The sequence below is a fragment of the Aquarana catesbeiana genome, linkage group LG12 (assembly GCF_042186555.1).
Source record: "Aquarana catesbeiana isolate 2022-GZ linkage group LG12, ASM4218655v1, whole genome shotgun sequence".
NCBI classification, from domain to species: Eukaryota; Metazoa; Chordata; class Amphibia; order Anura; family Ranidae; genus Aquarana; species Aquarana catesbeiana.
The window spans coordinates 165,405,283-165,427,399 of record NC_133335.1 but is presented as its reverse complement, the minus strand read 5'-3'; the positions used below and the strand labels follow the sequence as shown (position 1 = coordinate 165,427,399).

Sequence of the window (22,117 nt, the reverse complement as noted above, 5' to 3'; positions counted from 1 at the left end):
ACGTGGGCACTGATTTTTGGCACTGATTTGTGGCATTGGCAGGAGTTACTGGTGGGCACATAATATGTTGTTCCTCTTCAGGACCCTGCAAACTGAAGCTGGTGATCGGCTTTTTTTCTCTTCACGCTATCAGTGTGAGAAGAAAAAAAAAAACGATTACTGATCCTCGGTTTACATCACGTGATCAACTGTCATTGGCTCACAGCTGATCAGGTGGTAAGGGGTCGGGATTGGCCCCTTAATCGGATCTGTGATCACCCGAGTCTCATGAACTCGGGTGATCACAGTGCACGCCGCGCGCCCCCCTTAGGGGGGCGTGGCGAGGCTGCAAAGGGGAGGACGTCAATAGACGTGTTCCCGGCAAAGCAGATCCGCGCTGTAGCCGTCATTCGGCTATAGCGCGGATCTGAAGGAGTTAACTGTACTTCTGACTCAGTCTGATTTCATGGTTTCTGACAAATGGTTTTGCACAGAGCAGCCACGATCCTTCTTCTGGGGTCCCCCGCCGGTGCTCCAAGCCCCACCTCTTCATCGGGTGCCCCCACAGATACCTGCTTTACATGGGGGCACCCATGCGATCTCACTCCGGAGTCCCGCTGCTGCTTCCATTGACGCAGACAGTGGAACTCGGGATGCACAGAATGCATTAAAGTGAAAAACCTTAAGGCTTTACAATCACTTTAAGTGGGAAGTATGTATTCCTTATGCGCTTGGCCTCCACCAGATCTTTTTATTTTTGGGCTGTGATCCAATTTCCTGTCAGAGGGTGGCTGCGTTCATTTTCCATGGTCCCACTATATGTAGGAATGTTGCTCTCCCCTAATATGGACTAAGGACTATAGCAGGGGTAGGCAACCTTTGAGAAGTGGAGATCTACCTGAACAACATGAAATTGATCAAAGATCAGCGAGGTACAGCTTCCTTTTTTTTTCTTTTTTTTTTATTAGAAACTAGCTACCATTCCCTAACAAAGGAAATTTTGAAAAATATAATATAACCGAATGCCTCTGTAAAAATATAAACCTAGCCTACTTTTAAAAGTGGACAGTGTCAGTAGATTTTTATTTTTTTTATTTAATTATTTATTTTTACAATGTTATTTTTTATATTTTTTTTTAACAGCCCTCTTGGGGGCTTTAGTGAAATAACAGAGGTATAAACAGACCCCTGATGTCTCACATTTGAAATAAAGAAAGTGATTGAGGACATACTCCTCAATCTCTATTTCTACAGCCTCAGCTTCACAGAATGCGTGAACCAAAAGAGCTCTGCAAAGTCTCCTTGTTTGAAAAACTAAAGCATAGTAAATAAAGTTTACAATGCTTCAATTGAGAATGAACACAGTGAGTGATCAGTACTGCCCAAGGGAACACACAGGGGGCCCAGGTAGCAGAAGTAAGGGGAACCTGGACAGGAGGGACATCATTTACTGGAACCAATCCCCTGTGTTCCCCCCACCCCCGGCGGTCAGTGAGGGGGAGAAGCCAGCTTTCAGCTCCTGCAAGGGGGAACAAGAGGGGTTCCGTTCCAGTAAATACTGTCCCCACTCCTATCCAAGTTCCCTTCCTTCTACTTGGCAGCAGCGCAGCTTACTTATTTGTTGTTCCTTCCCTGCATCGCTCTGCATACGTGGAGGGGAGCACTCTGGGAAACGGGAAGGAAGGGATGCAATCTACCCATCACCTGCCTGCAATTGACAGTTTGCTGATTCCCCCCCAAGGAGACAAAAAAAACAGTAAGAAAGGATTTCATGAAAAATAGATTACAGGGCCAATAAGTAGTGCAGGTGTATAGATTATTTTTGGATAATAAGTGTATTAATTAAGTGTCACTTGAATGTAGAAATATGCAGTGTTCTTTTCCTTCCTTCAGTTTTACTTTCCTCTTGTTTCAGCTTTGTGTCCAACAATTGGTGGTTTGTGGCCCATCTGACTGACCTGCTGGATCATTGCCAACTTTTCCAGACCCACAGTTTATAGTAAGCTATAATTAATTTATATATTTCCTATATATGCTTTAACGCACCGAGTAGACATCCCTGCCATTGGTCTTATAGCAGGGAAACCATAGCAATCGTCTGTGAAGGATAATCAGTCCTGATACTTAATAATCCTGAAATTGTTCTGCTAGGGGACCATAATTATATGGTACTAATCTAATTTCTGTGGGTAGAATTTATTAGCCAAACTTAGCCAGATTTTTCATGGAAATTACTTCAGCTCCATACCTGCATTAAGTTTTGTTACCCATTATACTTGTGACTGTGATGTTTGTGCAAGGAATTTTTTTTTTTTTTTTTGTGGAAACAAAGGGACACTTGCTCTTCAAACTCATAGATTGTAAACTTGCGATGCATGTTTGTTATGCAATAGTTTTTTTGGGTTTTTTTAGTTTTCACTTTATGCTGGTCCCTGTATGAGAACTTGTAAATGTAATGGTAAGGTTGAATAAAGACTCCATGCAGCTCAACCTGTGTGTGTGTTTGTCACTACCATTTACCATATACCTGTATATTGCATCCACTTAGAGACCCATCCAAACATTTTTTTAAATTATCGACACGCCTTGCTGACACCACCAACTGTGGAAGTGAATTCCACAGCCTCACCACTCTAACATTAAAGAACCCCTTTTACAGGTTAAGGTTAAACCACTTCTCTTTCAGCTTGATCGTGTGTGTCATCTTAACAGACCTAAGATTGAATAGTTGAATGCTACAATCACCATTTATTTATTTGTATATTGCAATAATATCTCCTCCTAAGTTTCTCTTCTAAAGGGAGAATACATGCATAATTCTCCCGCTCTACAAGACTCTGGTCCGACCGCACCTCGAGTATGCTGTCCAGTTCTGGGCACCAGTCCTCAGGAAGGATGTACTGGAAGTGGAGCGAGTACAAAGAAGGGCAACAAAGCTAATAAAGGGTCTGGAGGATCTTAGTTATGAGGAAAGGTTGCAAGCACTGAACTTATTCTCTCTGGAGAAGAGACGCTTGAGAGGCGATATGATTTCAATATACAAATACCGTACTGGTGACCCCACAATAGGAATAAAACTTTTTCGCAGAAGGGAATTTAACAAGACTCGTGGCCACTCATTAAAATTAGAAGAAAAAAGGTTTAACCCTAAACTACGTAGAGGGTTCTTTACTGTAAGAGCAAGGCGGTGGTCTCAGCGGGGGTTTCAAGAAACTATTAGATAAACACCTGAACGTCCACAACATACAGGGATATGCAATGTAATACTGACATATAATCACACACACAGGTTGGACTTGTGTCTTTTTTCATCCTCACCTACTATGTAACATGGGTCAGTTCACACCATAAAAACGCAGTCTGGATGCGTTCCAGATGCTTTTCTGCATGCGTGTTTTTGATGCAGTTCAGTGCTCCCCCAATCCTTTTTTTTTTTTCTTAACCTTGAATAAGGACATGTGCGTTCCAGTGCATTTTTTTTAGACATTTTACAGCATTCCAGTACAGTCTAGTGCAGGTAAAATGCAGGTAAAATTGATGACCAGAACTGGACTGCATACTCAAGATATGGCCAGACCAGAGTTTTGTAAAGTGGTAGAATTATAGTTTTACAGTGGGGAAAACAACTATTTGATCCCCTGCAGTTTTTGTAAGTTTGCCCCACTTGCAAAGAAATGAAGGGTCTAGAATTTTTATCATAGGTGCATTTTAAATGGTAGAGATAGAAATATCAACCAAAATTTACAAAAAACACATGATACAAATGTTATAAATTGAGTTACGATTCAGTGAGTAAAATAAGTATTTTAATCCCCAAGCAAAACATGACTTAGTACTTTGTGGAGAAACCCTTGTTGGCAAGCACAGAGGTAAGACCCTTCTTGTAGTTAATGAACAGGTTTGCACACATCTCAGGAGGGATTTTGGTGCACTCTTCTTTACAGATCTTTTCTAAATCCTTAAGGTTTCTTGGCTGTCGTTTGGCAAATTCGTTTCAGCTCCCTCCATAAATTTTCTATAGGATTAAGGTCTGGAGACTGACTAGGCCACTCCATGACCTTGATAGACTTCTTCTTGAGTCACTCCTTTGTTGTCTTGATGGTATGCTTTGGGTCATTGTCATGCTGAAAGACCCATCCATGACCCATCTTCAGTGTTCTGGCAGAGGGAAGAAGGTTTTCATTCAAGATTTTACAGTACATGGCCCCATCCATTGGCCCCTCAATGCGGCAAATTCGGCCTGTACCTTTAGCAGAGAAACAGCCTCAAAGCATAATGTTTCCACCTCTGTGCTTGACTGTAGGGATGGTGTTCTTAGGGTCATAGTCAGCATTTCTCTTCCTCCAAACACGGCGAGTCCCCTTCCTCAAGAAGACACATGCACAGTCATGCCAATGAACGTCTAAATGATTCAGAGAAGGATTGTGAGAAAGTGCTGTGGTCAGATGAGACCAAAATTTGAGCTCTTTGCCATTAACTCGACTCACCGTGTTGGGAGGACAAAAAATGCTGACTATGACCCTAGGAACACCATCCCTACAGTCAAGCATGGAGATGGAACATTATGCTTTGGGGCTGTTTCTATGCAAAAGGTACAGGCCAACTTTTCCGCATTGAAGAGCCAATGGACGGGGCCATGTATTATAAAATCTTGGATGAGAACCTTCTTCCCTCTGTAGATGTGTTGTTGATGGGTCTTACAGCATGACAATGAACCCAAACATTACCACCAAGTCAATAAAGGAGTGGCTCAAGAGAAGCACATTAAGGTCATGGAGTGGCCTAGTCAGTCTCCAGACCTTAATTGTATAGAAAATTTATGGAGGGAGCTGAAACTTGAGTTGCCAAGAAACCTTAAGGATTTAGAGAAGAGCTGTAAAGAGGGGCGCAAAATCCCTCCTGAGATGTGTGCAAACCTGGTCACCAACTACAAGAAATGTCTTACCTCTGTGCTTGCCAAAAAGAGTTTCTCTGCAAAGCACTAAGTCATGTTTTGCTGGGGGATCAAATACTTATTTTACTCACTGAACTGCAACTTAATTCATAGCGTTTGTATCATGTGTTTTTTCTGGATTTTTGGTTGATATTCGGACTCTATCATTTAACCACTTCCCGCCGGGAGGGCGTACATGGACGTCATCCTTTTTCAGTGGTTGTACCGGGCTGATGCCTGCACCTACAGGCATAAACCCGGTATCATTCTCTTCAGCCGGCGATTGCCTGCACCGTAAGAACAATCAAAGTGGCATTTTAGCCTCTTGATCTTTCTTACAGGTGTTGTCCGTCCACACACCGCCCCCCGCCCTCCATTGCTTCTACCGGCTCATCCGTGTGATTGGCGAGCCTAAACAGGAATCCACCAGTGCTGGAAGTTTACTTGGAGATTTCCAGGGAACAGATGGTCATCTCTATGACTCTCGGAGGCCCGGGCGTGACGTCATAACGTTGTAAATACTGCAATATACTTGGCTTTCCAACCGAGATCGTCCTTGTTTTGTTTTTTTGTTTTTTTTAGCTCAGGCTTTCCAGCTTGTAGGAGAGATCTGGGGTCTTATTGACCCCCAGATCTCTCCATAAAGAGGACCTGTCACGCACTATTACTATTACAAGGGATGTTTACATTCCTTGTAATAGGAATAAAAGTGATCACATTTTTTTAAAGGCAAAGTGTAAAAAATAAAATAATAATTAATAAAATGTAAAGTGCCCCGGGCCCTGCGAGCTTGCACTCAGAAGCGAACGCATACATACGTCGCGCCCACATATGTAAACGGCATTCAATCCACACATGTGAGGTATCGCTGCAAACGTTAAAGTGAGAGCAACAATTCTATCCCAAGACCTCCTCTGTAACTCTAAACAAGTAACGTGTAAAAATGTTTAAAGCGTTGCTTAAGGAGATTTTTGAGTACCAAAGTTTGGCGCCATTCCACGAGTGTGCACAATTTTCAAGCATGACATGTTAGGTATATGGTTACTCGGCAGAACATCATCTTTCACATTATCTAAAAAAATTGGGTTGACTTTAGTGTTATTTTTTTTATTATTCATGAAAGTTTTCTTTCCAAAAAAAAACGCGTTTGAAAAATCGCTGCGCATATACCATGTGACATAAAAAGTTGCAACGACCGCCATTTTATTCCGTGGGTCTCTGCTAAAAAAAATATATACAACGTTTGGGGGTTCTGAGTAACTTTCTACCAAAAAATTATGAATTTTACATGTAGTGCCAGAATTGGTCCAGATAGGAAGTGGTTAAAATACACCTATGATAAAAAATTATAGACCCTTCATTTCTTTGTAAGTGGACAAACTTACAAAATCTTCAGGGGATCAAATTTTTTTTTTTCCCCACTGTATCTCTTGGGTAAATATCTTTTTTAATGCATGCTAATACTATTCTAGCCCTGCATGCTGCTGCCTGGCATTGCTTGCAATGAATAATATTACTTTTAGGTAAACAATGCAGTACTTTTAGGGTTTAGATGTGGTGTATAAGGTTGCCAGTGAGCATAACTCTAGGCTAACAGCTAAGTTGAATTATGTGTGTATAAATTGCCTTAACTGCTAGGAGATTTCAAATTCTGTTTAGCCAGTCTGGTGACCCCTACACGCCTGCCGCACTCCACACCCAGCAGTTGGTAATCCATTTTGAAGCTTTCAATGCTACTTCTTCACTTTCTCATTGACCAGTAAATCGGCATCAATAACTCCTATTGTGAACTAAGGTAACGATGGAAGCTGGTAAAACAAAAGAGGAAATTCTAGCGCAATCTTGTTCCCTATGCAGAGGTGCATGAATCGCACAACTATCCATACAGAATTACAACTTTTTGGAAAGTAAACATTTAATATTTGTGCCTCCAAATTTTTTTCTTGTTTTTCAGTTTTGGGGCCAACATGAGAGAATACCTTCTGCTTGAGTATGCCTCTGGTCTTTTCTCACACCATAGGTATGACAATTTTCTCATCCTAAGGCCTATATTCTGTCTTGACTTTGTGAAATGTACTTTTCCTAATGTAAATACATTCTGTTTCACTAGCATTAACCTCATTTAACCTATGCTGGGTATGGCATTATCTTGTTAAATGTGTACTATATTTACTATATCACATGTGCATGATTATTTTAGGAGCTATGGAAGTTTGAAATTGATTATATTTGGAGTGGATGTAGCGCTCAAACACATTTAACAATATTGGAGGACACAGAGGGTCTAGCTGCTGTAGTAGTATATGGGGAGGTATTTTTATTTTGATAGCGCAGAGTTTACGAATTTTGGTGGTATTATCTTGACAGTGGACCTGCCACTTGAATGTGAAGGCAGGTAGTAGAACCCTTCCAAGGATCTAATATATTACAGAAGCTGATAATACTGTTAGCATTTTCACATCGGTTCTGCAAAGACTAATCACTGGTGGATATTAAAGTACCTATGCATGGATTGTTTTATCGTAATACTAGTAACTGTTCCAGTTATATACTATAACTGTGTAATGTATTGTATGTGCGCTGAAACAAGTGTAGTAGATTACCATTCTAGATCAAACCACCAGTTTGGAACTCTTTAGTCATAGTGGCCCAATTTACAGAAAAGATACAGTTGTTTTATTTTTTCATAGTCCTTGAACTTTATGCATACACCCCATCCTAGAATGGCAACCACCTTAAAAACACACTGGACTGAAGGTCACCTGCAGAGTGCACAGCGTTTATTAGTTACAGCTGTAGAGTGCCACAAGTACAGCATTTGGTTTTGGTTCTATTTACCTTTACTGTGCACACTTTGGCCATGTTAGGCCAGCCATACTTGGAGCGAATTTCTTTCCTGCAACCACGGACACAGACAGTGTTGATGTGGGAATCCCTCCTGCCGGGCCATTGTCTTCTCCCAGCAGGGGGTGGCTAAAGCAGCCACTAGCCATAATCACAGATCGATCAACTTGGTACGTTCAGCCTGCCCATACACGGTTTGAGTCTCAGCCGGTTCTTGCTGAGTCGGCCAAGATTCGAACTGTGTATGGCCTGCCTTAGTCTGTTAGTGGAGCTCCTGCAGAGTCTTATCACTGTGTTAATTAAGTCTTCTAGTCCCAGTCCTTTGCCGATTCTTAACCTGTTCAAAGGGGTATTAAAAAATAGAAAAAATAAGATAAGCATTGTTTCTTACAGCCTGTGGCAGCTGGGAGTTGATTACTTGGATTATTGTCCAGAGCTTGGTAGAGTTTACCTTGAACTTCTCATAGAGAGGATCCCGCTGACTACTGAAAGGAAGGCATTAAAGGCATTGAGAATTTGTGAGCAGAGGCAGATGACTGAACAAGGTATGTTGGAATAAATACAAATGCAACTTAACCATGCAATCTGCATATTGAGAACCTTTCCTTTTTTGTATTGGATATCCTGCATCATAGGGTATTGAGAATGAGGGAATCCCAGTGTTGTAATTCATCGTGTTCATTTAGTTACCATGGTAGTTTTGGCACTATTGTCCTTCTTTCAGACAACAATATTCGCTAAAATCTCATTTATTGCAATAATCAAGTAGTGCCCAGTTGTATTTTCTATTTGTTGCCAACAATTATTTTTTATGTTATCTAGTTCGAAGTATCTGTAAGACAATGTCAATGCAAGCTTTGCGCAACAATCGCTTGGGTTCAGCTTTGTCCTGGAGTATTCGAGCAAAGGATGCAGCTTTTGCAACACTCATATCAGACCGGTGAGAAGAACACAAGATTCACTAACTGTCCCGTTTTTAAGCGGAACCAGTCATGGTCCAAAAAGTGTCCAGGATAACAATAACTTGTGTTTTTTTTTGTTTTTGTTAGTCTTCAGATCAGTTTAGGTGACCCTTTAGAACCCCAACAGGCTTCTAGGCAGAGTTTTCCACTGAGAAATGCGTGGCATAGTGCTGACCTGCAAAGAATCCATTTTCATTTTTTGTGGCAGCCATCCCATGCCTTTTATGTTTTCCTTTTTTAACATTGCATTGTATGTAATTGATAACACAAATAGTTCAGCCACAACATAGACTAAGAGCTTAGAATGTGCCTGGATGGCATTCGCTCTTCTTGTCTCTAATACTTGTACTGCTATATATTGTATGCTGTACCTTCATAGCTGACCTTGGCTGTTTGTGATGTGTGAACACACACAGGGTGCCATTAAATGGGGGAGGCATCCGCAGTTACATAATCAGATTATTAAACAAGCTTGTGTAGTAAGTCCACGCATTTTGCAGATGTGCTTGTAATCAGTCACCCATACTGTTTCCATAACAGTGTAACAGTATTTTGAAAACCTCCATCACTGCCCTGGAATGTTATTAAACAGTGGGCTGGCAGCAGGATGCAAGCATTATTCACAAAGCACAGAATACTGCTTGTTTCTGGTCTCTAGCTGATTGGAAGCTTGTAAAGTACAGTACACAGCACACGATGTTTGCACTGCCATTTGCAGTAATAGGAGAAAAGGCATTGAAAGAGACCTATTGTCAACCTGCTGTTTCAGTGCAGATATACCAACTTCAAGTAGAAGTCCAGTCATATCCTTTCTAAATCTAAACCTGCTCCCATCCCCATTCTAAGCCCTATACTATTTACCCCTTAGAGTAGGGATCTTCAAACTACGGCCCTCCAGCTGTTGCAGCACTACACGTCCCATGAGGCATTGTAAAACCATGACATTCACAGACATGACTGGGCATGATGGGAATTGTAGTTCCTGAACAACTGGAGGGCCATAGTTTGGAGACCCCTGCCCTAGAGGAAAGATGTCTATGCTTACTTATTCTGAGGATGCTCCGGTCTGGTCATACGATTAGTTCCCAGTGCTGGCTTCAGTATAGAGGAGGGAAAGCTGACAAAGGATGCCCCATAGTAAGCCTGTGGGTGATGTCCCCTCATTTGCATTGCAGCCATTGTCAGCGATCTCACCTCTTCACTGAAGTTGGCCGCTGGGGAGACCATGTGATTGGACCGGAGCGCCCAAGGAACAGGTAAGTATACCAACATTTCCTTTTACAGGGTAGTTAGTATGGGGCTGGGAACAGGTTTAAGTTCAGATAGACTTTGACTGGACTTCCACTATAAGTGGCAGAGGTTATAAGAGTAAAGCTGACTATAGATGGATCAAAAATAGGCTGGTTCATCAGGGACTTCCTCCATCCACCATGTTTGTGTTTATAGAGAAATCTGTTTTTATTTCATTCAGCCCACTGGTAATACTTGAGCCCCATCTCTGTCCAGCAATGTCCACGAGTGTCTCCCCCATCTGAGACTCTCCCTCCTGATTGGCTGAGACATTGACTCCCGCTGCTGTCAATCAGTCAGTTGGCCAATCAGGAGAGAGAGAATGGGTGGGGCCAGGGCTACAGCTCCATGTCTGAATGGACACAGGTAGCTGTGACTGGGGGCACTCGACAGGAGGGAGGGGCCAGGAGCACAGAAGAGGGACCTGAACAGAGTAGGATCGGGGCTGCTCTGTGCAAATCCACTGTACAGAGCAGGTAAGTATAATATGTTTGTATGTTTAATAGAAAAAAAAAAAAAGATAGACTTTTCATTCGCTTTAAGCAATTTATAATTTTTTTCACAGCAAGGAAGAGGGTTACTGGGTATATTTTGCTTAGGATATATTAGAACCTTATGCAAGCCCTTCATACATTAGGATGCCCCTTACCTTTTTACTTTTTGTGAAGGTTCTTGAAGGATTACTGTGAACGAGGGAAATTTTCAGATTTGGACCTAATTGACAATCTTGGCCCAGCAATGCTACTGAGCGATCGTCTTACATTCCTTGGTAAGAAAGATTTTATAAATCCCAATGTATGAAACCTAGTGCATGAAACTGCTACACAGTTCTAACGTAACCTTTGTCAACTTCATCCCAGGGAAATACAGAGAGTTTCACCGGTTGTACAATGAGCAGGAGTTCCATGAAGCAGCTCGCCTGCTCCTTTCACTCATGACTGCTCGCATTGCTCCAGGTTACTTTTGGTTTTCATTATTGTTGGATTCACTACCCCTTCTTGAACAGCAGCAGGTGAGGTATACCGATGTGAAATGACAGATTTACACTAATTTGCATTCAGAAGGTCTGATAATATGCAAACAAGTTCATTCTGCATTAGGCGAGACTTTTAAGAAGTAAGCGCTTGGACAAATAAAACCCTGCCTCCACAGCTTTATGAAAGCAACTCTCTAGCCTTTACTACATTTCACTACACTAGTTTTTTTCTTTTAATAGCAATACAGTATACTTTGTACAGGTTCTGAAGCGCCCAGTTTTTCTTTTCTGACTGGATATCCACAGTGGCCCCTGCTGCACAAGGCTATCATTGTTGACCACTAAGCACCTTTATTTCATGTGTATATGTGAATGTACACAAGTTTAGCTTTTTCATTAAAGTGGGAGTCCAGCGACCAATCCTTTTTTTTTTTTTTTTTTTTTTTTTTTAGGTCATTAAAACACTTTGCTAATCCCAAAATAATACTCACAGTTTGGGTGTAATATTTCCGCCTCTGTCTGTTTTCGTACTGAAGAATAACTTTAAAAATGTGATGCTGGCTGTTTCCATCTTGCTTGTGGGCATGTGAAGCCCACAAGCATTGATTTCCTGGATGCGTTGAATGCTGTTCATTCACAGCTTGTTCACAAGCATGATCATTGTTCCCGCACTGAATCTTGGGAAGCCTGACACTAAGCTCCCAGGAGACAGTGCGGCGCCGGGGAAAGGCAATAAACACACCTACTCCCATGGGAGGAGAGACAGGAAGTGCCACAATAAAGTACAATATAAAGGTAATTACAGTGATAAAAAAAATTTTCGTGCGGCATTTGAACATCTATGCAATTAACTAAAGGGGGTAAGATTAAGTTAAAAATTTGAGTGGAACCCCGCTTTAACAAAGGGTCTTGCAACATGTTGAATACCTAAAGAGACCCTGTCATGATTAAAAAAATAAAATAAAATCTGCAGATAAAGGCACAGAGAAATTACATTTTTTAAATGCTTTCTTGCAGCATGTTTTGTTCCATAAACAATTTCTTTATTCACTTACAATGTTCCTCTGAACTTTTTTTTTACTATTTTTGACCAAATTTCATTTGATAATGAAACAAGAGGGCATTATTCATTGACCTTTACCACCAAATAAAGGCTCAGTTTATCCTAAAAAAAGGTATCATTCACAAAGATATGTACACTTTAATACATGCCCAAAGTGCAAAACTGCATTGAGGCATGAATGGTTTCTTTTACCTCCTGTATTAGGGGTTAATAGAAAATGTTGTATTACAATGAGTGAAATGTTGGGAAAAATAAGGCCCATAACTGCAGAGCACCTATTTATAAGTATCATTTTATAATCAACTCCCAGCAGCATTTGAAGAGGAGAAAGCAGCAGGAAGCCATGTCTTTCTTTTTAGTCCATATGAAACCATGTGGATAGACTATTCATTTCAACAACAATCTTCCGATTTGTACATTTTAATATAATTTAATTTAGGGCTGTTATCTATCTGTAAAAGCCTCTCTTATGTAGACAAAAAAAAAAAAAAGCATGGGTGTCACCATCTTGGATGTGATGTCAGCAGCCCCAGCAGACTCAGAGCTGTCACTCAAGTGTTATTCAGTCTATAGTACTCTCCATAGCACCTTCCCCCACATCTATATAAAAGGCTGCGCAGGGAAGTGACGTGAGGGCTATGAAAGCAATGAGGGAGTGGGCTGCTCTAGGAAATTAACACTTTGTTAATTGTCGCTGTGTATTTTTTTCCCATTACAATGACCCACCATCAATAAACACAAAATAAAATCTCCTACTCCTGACATTGCATGGGGAGACCACATATACAGGGGGGAAAATAATTAATGATCCCCTGCAGATTTTGTAAGTTTGCCCACTTACAAAGAAATGAAGGGTCTATAATTTTTATCATAGGTGTATTTTAAATGATAGAGACAGCATATCAACCAAAAATCCAGAAAATAAACACATGATACAAATGTTATAAATTGAGTTGCAGTTCAGTGAGTAAAATAAGTATTTGATCTCCTACCAACCAACAATTGTGGCTCCCACAGACTGTCTATAGTATGTGCTCATGTGGTACACAGATCAGTCCTGTCAATTTAAGAAGGTGCTCCTAATGACAACTTGTTATGTGTAAAAAAGGACACCTGTCCACAGAATCTTTCTTCCATTCAAACCTTTCCATCATATGCAAGACCAAAGAGCTGTCAAAGGATGTCGGGCACAAGGTTGTAGACCTGCACAAGGCTGGAATGGGCTACAAGACCATCAGCAAGATGCTTGGTGCAAAGGAGACAACTGTTGGAGCCATTATTCGCAGATGGAAGAAATACAAAATAACCATCAATCGCCCTCGGTCTGGAGCTCCATGCAAGATTTCGCCTCATGGGGTAAGGATCATCATGAGAAAACTGAGGGGTCGGCCCAGAACTACATGGGGAGGGAGGAGCTTGTGAATGATCTCAGGGCAGTTGGGACCACAGTCACCAAACAAACCATTGGTAACACAATACACCACCATGGATTGAAATCCTGCAGCACCTGCAAGTTCCCCCACCTCAAGAAGGCACATGTACAGGCCCTTCTGAAGTTTGCTAATGAACATTAAATGATTCAGAGAAGGATTGAGAGAAATTGCTGCGGGAAGATGATACCAAAATTGAGCTCTTTGGCATTAACTCAACTCACCATGTTTGGGGGAAAAAAAATACTGACTATGACCCTAAGAACACCATCCCTACAGTCAAGCACGGAGGTGGAGACATTATGCTTTGGGGTTGTTTCTCTGCTAAAGGTACAGACCGACTTTGTCACATTGAGGGGCCAACAGACGGGGCCATGTATTGTAAAATTTTGGATGAGAACCTTCTTCCCTCATCCAGAACACTGAAGATGGGTCGTGGATGGGTCTTCGAGCATGACAATTACCCAAAGCATACCGCTAAGGCAACAAAGGAGTGGCTCCAGAAGAAGCACATTAAGGTCATGGAGTGGCCTAGCCAGTCTCCAGACCTTAATCCTTTAGAAAATTTATGGAGGGAGCGGAAACATCGAGTTGCCAAATGACAGCCAATAAACCTTAAGGATTTTTGAGAACATCTGTAAAGAAGAGTAGACCAAAATCCCTCCTGAGATGTGTGCAAACCTGGTAACCAACTACAAGAAACATCTTACTTCTGTGCTTGCCAGCAAGAGTTTCTCCACCAAGTACTAAGCTATGTTTTGCTTGGGGATCAAATACTTATTTTACTCACTGAACTGCAACTCAATTTGTAGCATGTGTTTTTTCTGTATTTTTGGTTGATATTCTGCCTCTATCATTTCAAATACACCTATTATAAAAATAGACCCTTCATTTCTTTGTAAGTGAGCAAACTTATAAAATCTGCAGGGGATCAAATCATTATGTTCCCCACTGTATGTGCATTATTGTTTCTAACGCTGACAGGAACAGGACACTAGTGGCTAAGCTTTGATCTAATCTAAAATTATTTTCCACATGAATATAATGTATTTTTCTCCTAAAAATGTCTGTGAGAAGAAAGAAATACATGGTAGGCATTTTACAAGCTTCCTGATCACTGTAATTGGCTGTCACATTGTTCATGTGATCAGTCCTGATCTGTGGGCCAAAGCTGTTGATGAAAGTGGGGTCAGTGACCTGCGAGTGCATTCCTGTAGCAAACTCATGCTACATATGAGGCACCACAATGGAGGGCCCACCTCCTGTGGTGCTGTATATGTATGTGAACACAGTGGGGAAGGAGTTTGATATAGTAAGAGAGATAAGAAAGTAGCATCTCCCCCCTTCTTTCTTCTTCTTTTATTTATTCATTAATTTATTTATTTTTGTCTTTTTCTTTTTTTTTTTTGTCTTTTTCTTTTTGAAAATGTCCTATGTACCCGTGCTACGTTTACGTTTGTCCACTTTCCACCCAAAATCTATTTTAATGCTCCTCAGCATGATTCCCCATGACAAGGTTACAATAATTTACTTTCCCAGCAGCCAACACTTTGCATGGCTGTTCACTCTCCGTATCTGCTGTCATTGACCAGAGTGGTTTCTGATCATGTGATCACTGTGCCATGTCTGACACGCAGGCCGAAAGCTCGATTGACATAAATAAATGTCTTCATCCTGAAGATGAACATTGCCATCTTCTGGCTACAGTGTTTATTTGCAGTGCCATTTCAAGCATATTTAAAAGTTCAGCTGATACAGTTGCACCATTAAAAATGATTATTTACAGTGGTAGTAAACCCTTTTGTGCTATTTTTACCTACAGGTAAGCTTAAATTAAAGCTGTAGGTAAAATTATCTCCTAAACCATATTCCAGCAGGCAGCAGCCAGTGATGTCACCAGCGTCACCAGCGCATGTGCTCTTAAGGAACGGCATACCTGTCTAGTTCCTTCAGAGCTCCGTGCCCGGGGCTCCCGCGTGCCTTTCTAACATAATGTGCTAGTATGCAGTGCATACTAGCACATTATGGCTTAAACCTGCAGGGGGACTTCCTTTTATTTATTTATTTATTTATTTTTTTTGTTACCTTTACTACCGCTTTGGTTAACAAATATTTTTATTACATTTTTGTGCATTTGTAATTCTATAAAGAAAACTGTGTGTGTGTGTGTGTGTGTATTTTATTTTATTTTTTTTATTAATTAAAGCGTATCAAATAAAAACCTTACTGTGTGTGTGTGTGTATATAGAAGTATGTATAAAATTATTTAGGTATGCAGATTTGTCAGAATTATTGTTCCAAGCGGAACTTTCCCTTAACAACTAAAAAAAATTATGTTCTTTAGCAAGGAACATAAATTCCACCTCTAATATTATGATGATTATTTTTTGCTGTAAATTGCTTGCAGTATTGCTCCTCTTTCTTCCTCCCAGGCGCTGCCATTTTGCTATAGCCAAGAGCCCTTGAATAGCAGTACAGGCAGTCCCCGGGTTAAAAACAGGATAGGTTCTGTAGGTTTTTTTGTGGATAGCATAGGGAAGGGTTAACACCTCTTAAATGTATATTTTGCTGTCTGTGCCCCTGTTCAGAAGATTTCACCTCAGTTTCTGTCCCTGTGACAATTGGATTTTGAAAAAAAGCTTCAGTGGAGACACCTTTTTTCCCATGATAACTCTAAACGCTGTCTCCCTCCATTTGTTGTGAGTCGTAAGCCAGGGACTGCCTGTAAATATTTAGGCTGTCCGACCTCTAGAGGCTCTGATTTTCAGCACAGTGCCTAAAATAGAGAAGAAATGAGCATATGCAGTGTATTACTAGATTTTAAATAGGCACTTATTTTTAATGTTTTACATAGCATTGCAAAAGTGGCCACCTGAAGTAATCTATCAGGACTTAATTTTCTGACTAAAGTTTCACTTTAACCCTTTCGCACCTAAGGGTAAAACACATCATAAAGGAGTTGTAAACCCTCATGTTTTTTCACCTTAATGCATTCTATGCATTAAGGTGAAAAACCTCTCATGCTGCAGCCCCCCAGAGCCCCTGTTTTACTTACCTGAACCCGGTCTTTTTCTCCCTAGGGACGAGCACACCAGCTCTAGCTGGAGTCTCGTGTCCTGATTGGCTCCTGCTGCTGTCAATCAAATCCAATGATGCCGGGGCCGAGTCCGGCATTTGTGTCTGTGGACACAAATGCTGGACTTGGAGCGCGCTCGCAAGGTAACCCACTCGGGAGAGCTTTTCACCTAGGGGGTTATCTGATGCATGGAGGAGCCGCGAGAGCTGCCGGGGGACCCCAGAAGACGAGGTTCGGGGCCAGCCTGTGCAAAATGAGCTGCACAGTGTAGGTAAGTATGACATGTTATTAATTATTTATTTATTTTTAAACGATCCTTTACAATCACTTTGATGCCTAAGCCCAATTTTGCAACTTTGACATGTGTTCACAAAACCTTACATATCATCAAAACTACTTTGTGCATCCAGGTGGATTATACCTTGGTTTTTTTTTTTTTTCAGGATGAATTGGACTTTCATTTGGTGATAAATGTTAATGGATATCGCCTAATTTTTTTTTTATTCTCAAAGGAAAACTGGCCTAAAATAGTAAAAAAAAAAAAAAATTTAAATGTAACTGTATATTTCTTGCTACTACCATAACTTACCACAAAATAACAACCCAATATAAATGTCTTTATCGTACATCATAGGACACAGAGCCTCAAGTAATTACTTAGTGGGTTATGGGCCTACCTTCAGGTGTTGACACTGGTATAACATATACAGGAAGTTGACTCCCCTATATAACCCCTCCTCCTTCCAGGACTCCTCAGTTTTTTCGTCAGTGTCTAAGGTGTTGGTCACGAGTGAAAATGTGCTCTGAGGAGTTCCAGGGAGGGATCCATGCTGGATTTAAAAAACCTCCACAAGCGGATCCATCCACGCCACTGAGGCCATAGGATGGTACCTGGACCTCGATTCAAGCACGAGGATTCGCCTGTAAGCTTCTCTTTGAAGCTGGACCCTAGGAACCAGGACTCTTTTGGTCTTGCTACATTACCTAAAGCTGTTCCTGAGGGGTGCTATACAGGTCCATAGGAGCGGAACCCCTATTAAAAGGGCCCCAGTCTTTGAAGGTTTATCTACGCTGCCCGCCATGATGGGTAAAAGTTGGATCTGTCTGTTAAATCAGCAGTATTGTACTATAGTAGGTACTGTAAAAAGGTGCCTATGCTTTCCTTCCATATTTAAAAGTATGCCTTTTAAATGTCTCCTCTAGAAGGAGTAAGTTACACATACCTTAATGTGATGCTTCAAGCAGCTCTGTGTCTGGCTATAAACAGCCATGTGTGGTCCCAGCAGCCAGAGGGGGGTTCTCAGTGAACAAAAAACTCTTCTAGAGGAATCAAGGGGGTACAGAAGTTACAGAAGCAGCAATTTTACAGGTTAAGGTACTCTGGCAGCAAATGCAGCAGCTCCATACAAGAGCAAACTGAAGTACACAGGCATAGGTTTTTTTTATCCACAAGCCACTAGTTCTGCTTCATGTAAATCATGTCATGTAGACACAGCTACTATTGTAAGGCTATAAATCTGCTGGTAAAATCCTCTCCCTCCACTGGGAGGCACGCTGGCCAATTTCAGTTTTTTAAAACTTGCCCTTAGACACTTAGCTTTGCTGAGTTTTTATGCAAAAATAGCCAGCCTGTTGTTGCAGGCAGTACTTTAGTTTGTACAGGCATTGCAGGCTCGTCGGCAACGCCGCCTCCTCCTCCTCTCATGTCTGTGTTTTAGTAAGAACAGCGTGCGCGCACGCACACAGACTATGTTATACCGAAGAAGAGGGGGCGGGTTGCTAAGTGGCGTGTTCTTTCAGAGGCGGTGCCATGTGTAAGACGTAAAGATGTCCACACAGCTGAACAATCTGGAAACACATGGTGCTAAGGGTGGAACATGCTGAGGATGCCAATCAGGTCTTTTTCACCTGATGCTTGTAACAATGCAAAGCTAAGCTCCTAAAAGAGTCTGTTACAGCTTTTTGTTACAGGCATTTCCAGTACAGGAAATATATTATCAGCATTTTAAAGACTGATCCTATGGTGACATTGTCTTCTTGAAAATTGTTGTTAAAACAAAAAATATATATTCTGTTACCTCTGTTTTTTGTACCTTGCATTATGACTTTCAGAGCTACTGTAAAGGTACCTTAGGTGCCACCCCTAGGCGCTGGGAAGCCCAGTCATGCCACCATACTGTCATCCTCTCCGGAGATACCAGACATGGCAAGCCAGGGTGAGTCATTGGAAGCTAGCGGTGGTGCAACTGCTTCACACACTTCAGCCCCTGTATACGTGACTGAAGATGCATTTTCCTCAACCCTGCAGGGCCTTGAAGGAAGATTAGCAGCTTTACTCGCATCCTCCATCCAGGTAGATAGGAAGCGTCCTAGGTCCCCCTCCCGCACCTTAAACTCTTTACAAACAGTGGAGGGTCCAAGGGAATTGTGGGAACAAGATGAGGTATCACCCTCAGACAATTTAGAGGAAAGACAAGCCGGTTATTCCTCTGCAGAGGAAACAATACTTGATGTTTCAGCTTCACAAACTAAAGTACAGAGCCTTACTGAAATGGTTCGCTCTGCTTTCATGCTACCCCTAACAGAGTTAGTTGAAGGTCCGGTCTCCTCCCTGGGTTCCCTGAAACCTTTACAGCCTTTGCATGCATTTCCTGTCCACGCATTACTAGAAAAGCTTATTTATACCGAATGGGATCATCCGGATAAGCATTTTTCCCCTCCGAAGAGATTCTCAGTTCTCTATCCTATAAAGGAAAAATTCACAAAAAGATGGAAAGTTCCAGCAGTTAAAGCTGCGATTTCCAATGTGAATAAAAGTTTAACTTGTCCAGTGCACAGTGCGCATATGCCTAAAGATCCAACAGATAAGAAGTTGGAAGGTCTGTTAAAATCCTCTTTTTCCTTAGCAGGGAGCGTGACTCAGCCGGCTATTGCAGCTATAGGCATCTGTCAGTCCTTAAAGGACCAGTTCACAGATGCTCTTAACGAGCTCCCTGCACAACAGGCCCGGAAGTTGGCAGAGCTACCAAGAGCATTATGCTTTGCCATAGATGCTATGAAGGATTCTATTCATCAGGCTTTTCGCCTTGCGTTTGTACTAGGTCACATGCGAAGGACCCTTTAGTTAAAGGGTTGGTCAGCTGAAGCGCCTTGTAAGAATCTTTTAACTAGTTTTCCCTTTAATGGAGAACGACTATTTGGCGAGAGTTTGGATAAATATATCCAAACAATTTCTAGCGGAGAGAGTACTCTTTTGCCAGTTAAAAGAAAATATAAACGTCCTTCATTTAAGTGCACTTTTTCTCCCGCGACAGGTAAATCCACCTCTAGGCAGGGGCGACGGCCTCCACCGTCAGACTCTAGAGAAAAACCTCAAGGTCAAACCCAGGCACAAAGGAAGACCTTTGGCCGCAAGTCTGCAAAGCAGAATACCAAGGCCTCATCATGAGGAGGCATCTCCCCTCACCAAAGTGGGGGGGAAGACTTCTGAGGTACTCAGAAGTCTGGCAAAGGGAAGTTCAGGACAAATGGACTCTCTCCACAGTCTCTCTAGGATACAAGCTAGAGTTTCGAGAGTTTCCACTGTCTCGTTTTCGGAGATCAAACGTTCCCAAAGATCCAGGGAAAAGGCAATCCCTGTTGCAAGCATTAGACCGATTATTGGCTCAAGGGGTGATCATACAGATTCTCAAACAAGAGCAAGGTTTGGGGTTTTACTCAAACCTGTTTATGGTACCAAAGCCAAATGGGGATATCAGACCAATTCTAGATCTACGGAATCTAAATCAGTTCCTGAAGATCCGCTCCTTTCGCATGGAGTCAATCAAGTCAGTTGTTTCCATCCTACAAGGAGGAGAACTTCTGGCATCCATCGACATCAGAGATGCATATCTGCATGTCCCTATATTTCCTCCTCACCAGAGGTTTCTGTGGTTCGAAATAGAACAAAAGCACTTTCAGTTTCTAGCCTTGCCCTTCGGGCTTGCTACAGCATCCCGGGTATTCACAAATGTACTAGCCCCACCTCTAGCATGGTTAAGGGCACAGGGCATAACTGTCTTGGCTTACTTAGATGATCTATTGTTAATAGACCAGTCGGCGGCTCGCTTGAAGCAAGATATAGCCATTACAAGCAGTTACCTGGAGAGTCTGGGTTGGATTCTCAACCTGAAGAAATCCTCTTTAAAGCCACTATAAAGGCTGGAGTATCTGGGCCTGATCATAGACACAGCCCAGGAAAGGGTGTTCTTGCCTCCTGCAAAGATCAGCTCCATACAAGAGCTGGTGCGGATGGTCAGGTCAAAGAGAAATCCCTCAATACATCTTTGCATGAGGTTGTTAGGAAAGATGGTAGCTTCATTCGAAGCAGTTCCCTATGCCCAATTCCATTCAAGACTGTTTCAAAACAGTATCCTGTCTGCTTGGAACAAGACGATTCAAACTTTAGATTTACCAATGCGGCTGTCCCCAAGAGTGTCCCAAAGCCTTAGTTGGGGGATTACAAACTCGGAACCTGCTGAAGGGAAAGTCCTTCAGACCAATTATCTGGAAAGTAGTAACGACAGATGCCAGCCTTTCAGGCTGGGGAGCGGTACTAGAGAAGACGACTGTCCAGGGACAGTGGTCAAGAACCAAAAGAGCCTTGCCCATTAACATCCTAGAGATTCGGGCAGTGTATTTGGCTCTGAGAAACTGGACCTCCAGGTTAAAGAATTGTCCTGTCAGGATCCAATCAGACAATGCCACGGCCGTGGCATATATCACCAAGGGGGCACCAAAAGTCTCTCAGCTCAGAGAGAGGTGAACCAGATTCTAACTTGGGCAGAAAAGAATGTCCCATGCCTATCAGCAGTTTTCATTCTGGGAGTAGAGAATTGGCAGGTGGACTACTTAAGTCGCCAACAGTTATTCCCGGGGTAATGGTCTCTTCATCCCGAGATTTTTCAGGCTGTTTGCCAAAGATGGGGGACTGCGGACGTAGACCTTCTAGCGTCCAGGTTCAACACGAAGCTAGTCAATTTTGTGTCCCGGACAAGGGACCCACTCGCATACGGAACAGATGCGTTGGTGACCCCATGGGATCAGTTCTCACTGATCTATGCATTTCCCCCGATTCAGTTGCTACCTCGACTTCTTCGCAGGATCAGGCTGGAAAGAAAGTCGGTAATACTGATAGCACCAGCATGGCCCAGAAGGTCATGGTATGCAGAGATTGTAAAGATGGCATTGGAGGGTCCATGGCTCCTCCCACTAAGGCCAGACCTGCTATCACAGGGGCCTATATTCCAACCTATTTTACGAATGCTAAATTTAACGGCCTGGCTATTGAAACCCACATTCTGAAAAAACGTGGGCTTTTCAGGGCAGTTATTTCTACTTTAATTAATGCTAGAGCTATATATTATAGAGTCTGGAAAACGTATTTTTCCTGGTGTGAATCCAAGGGTTGGCACCTTTGGAGATATATTATAGGCAGAATTCTTGCCTTTCTACAAGTAGGCGTAGAGATGAAGTTGGCCCTGAGTACTATTAAGGGCCAAGTCTCAGCCTTATCAGTTTTATTT

At 42.0% G+C, this 22,117-nt stretch overlaps 1 protein-coding gene across 2 annotated transcripts in view; it reads left to right on the top strand.

The window, feature by feature from the left end:
• Positions 1 to 22,117, top strand: part of NUP85 (nucleoporin 85) — a 110,852-nt gene that overhangs the window by 73,693 nt on the left and 15,042 nt on the right. For both annotated transcript variants that reach the window (XM_073606168.1, XM_073606167.1), the window contains exons 12-17: positions 1,895 to 1,978; positions 6,867 to 6,932; positions 8,150 to 8,301; positions 8,579 to 8,696; positions 10,677 to 10,777; positions 10,869 to 11,020. In XM_073606168.1, coding sequence (XP_073462269.1) covers positions 1,895 to 1,978; positions 6,867 to 6,932; positions 8,150 to 8,301; positions 8,579 to 8,696; positions 10,677 to 10,777; positions 10,869 to 11,020 — 673 coding nt within the window. The remainder of the gene's footprint in view (positions 1 to 1,894; positions 1,979 to 6,866; positions 6,933 to 8,149; positions 8,302 to 8,578; positions 8,697 to 10,676; positions 10,778 to 10,868; positions 11,021 to 22,117) is intronic.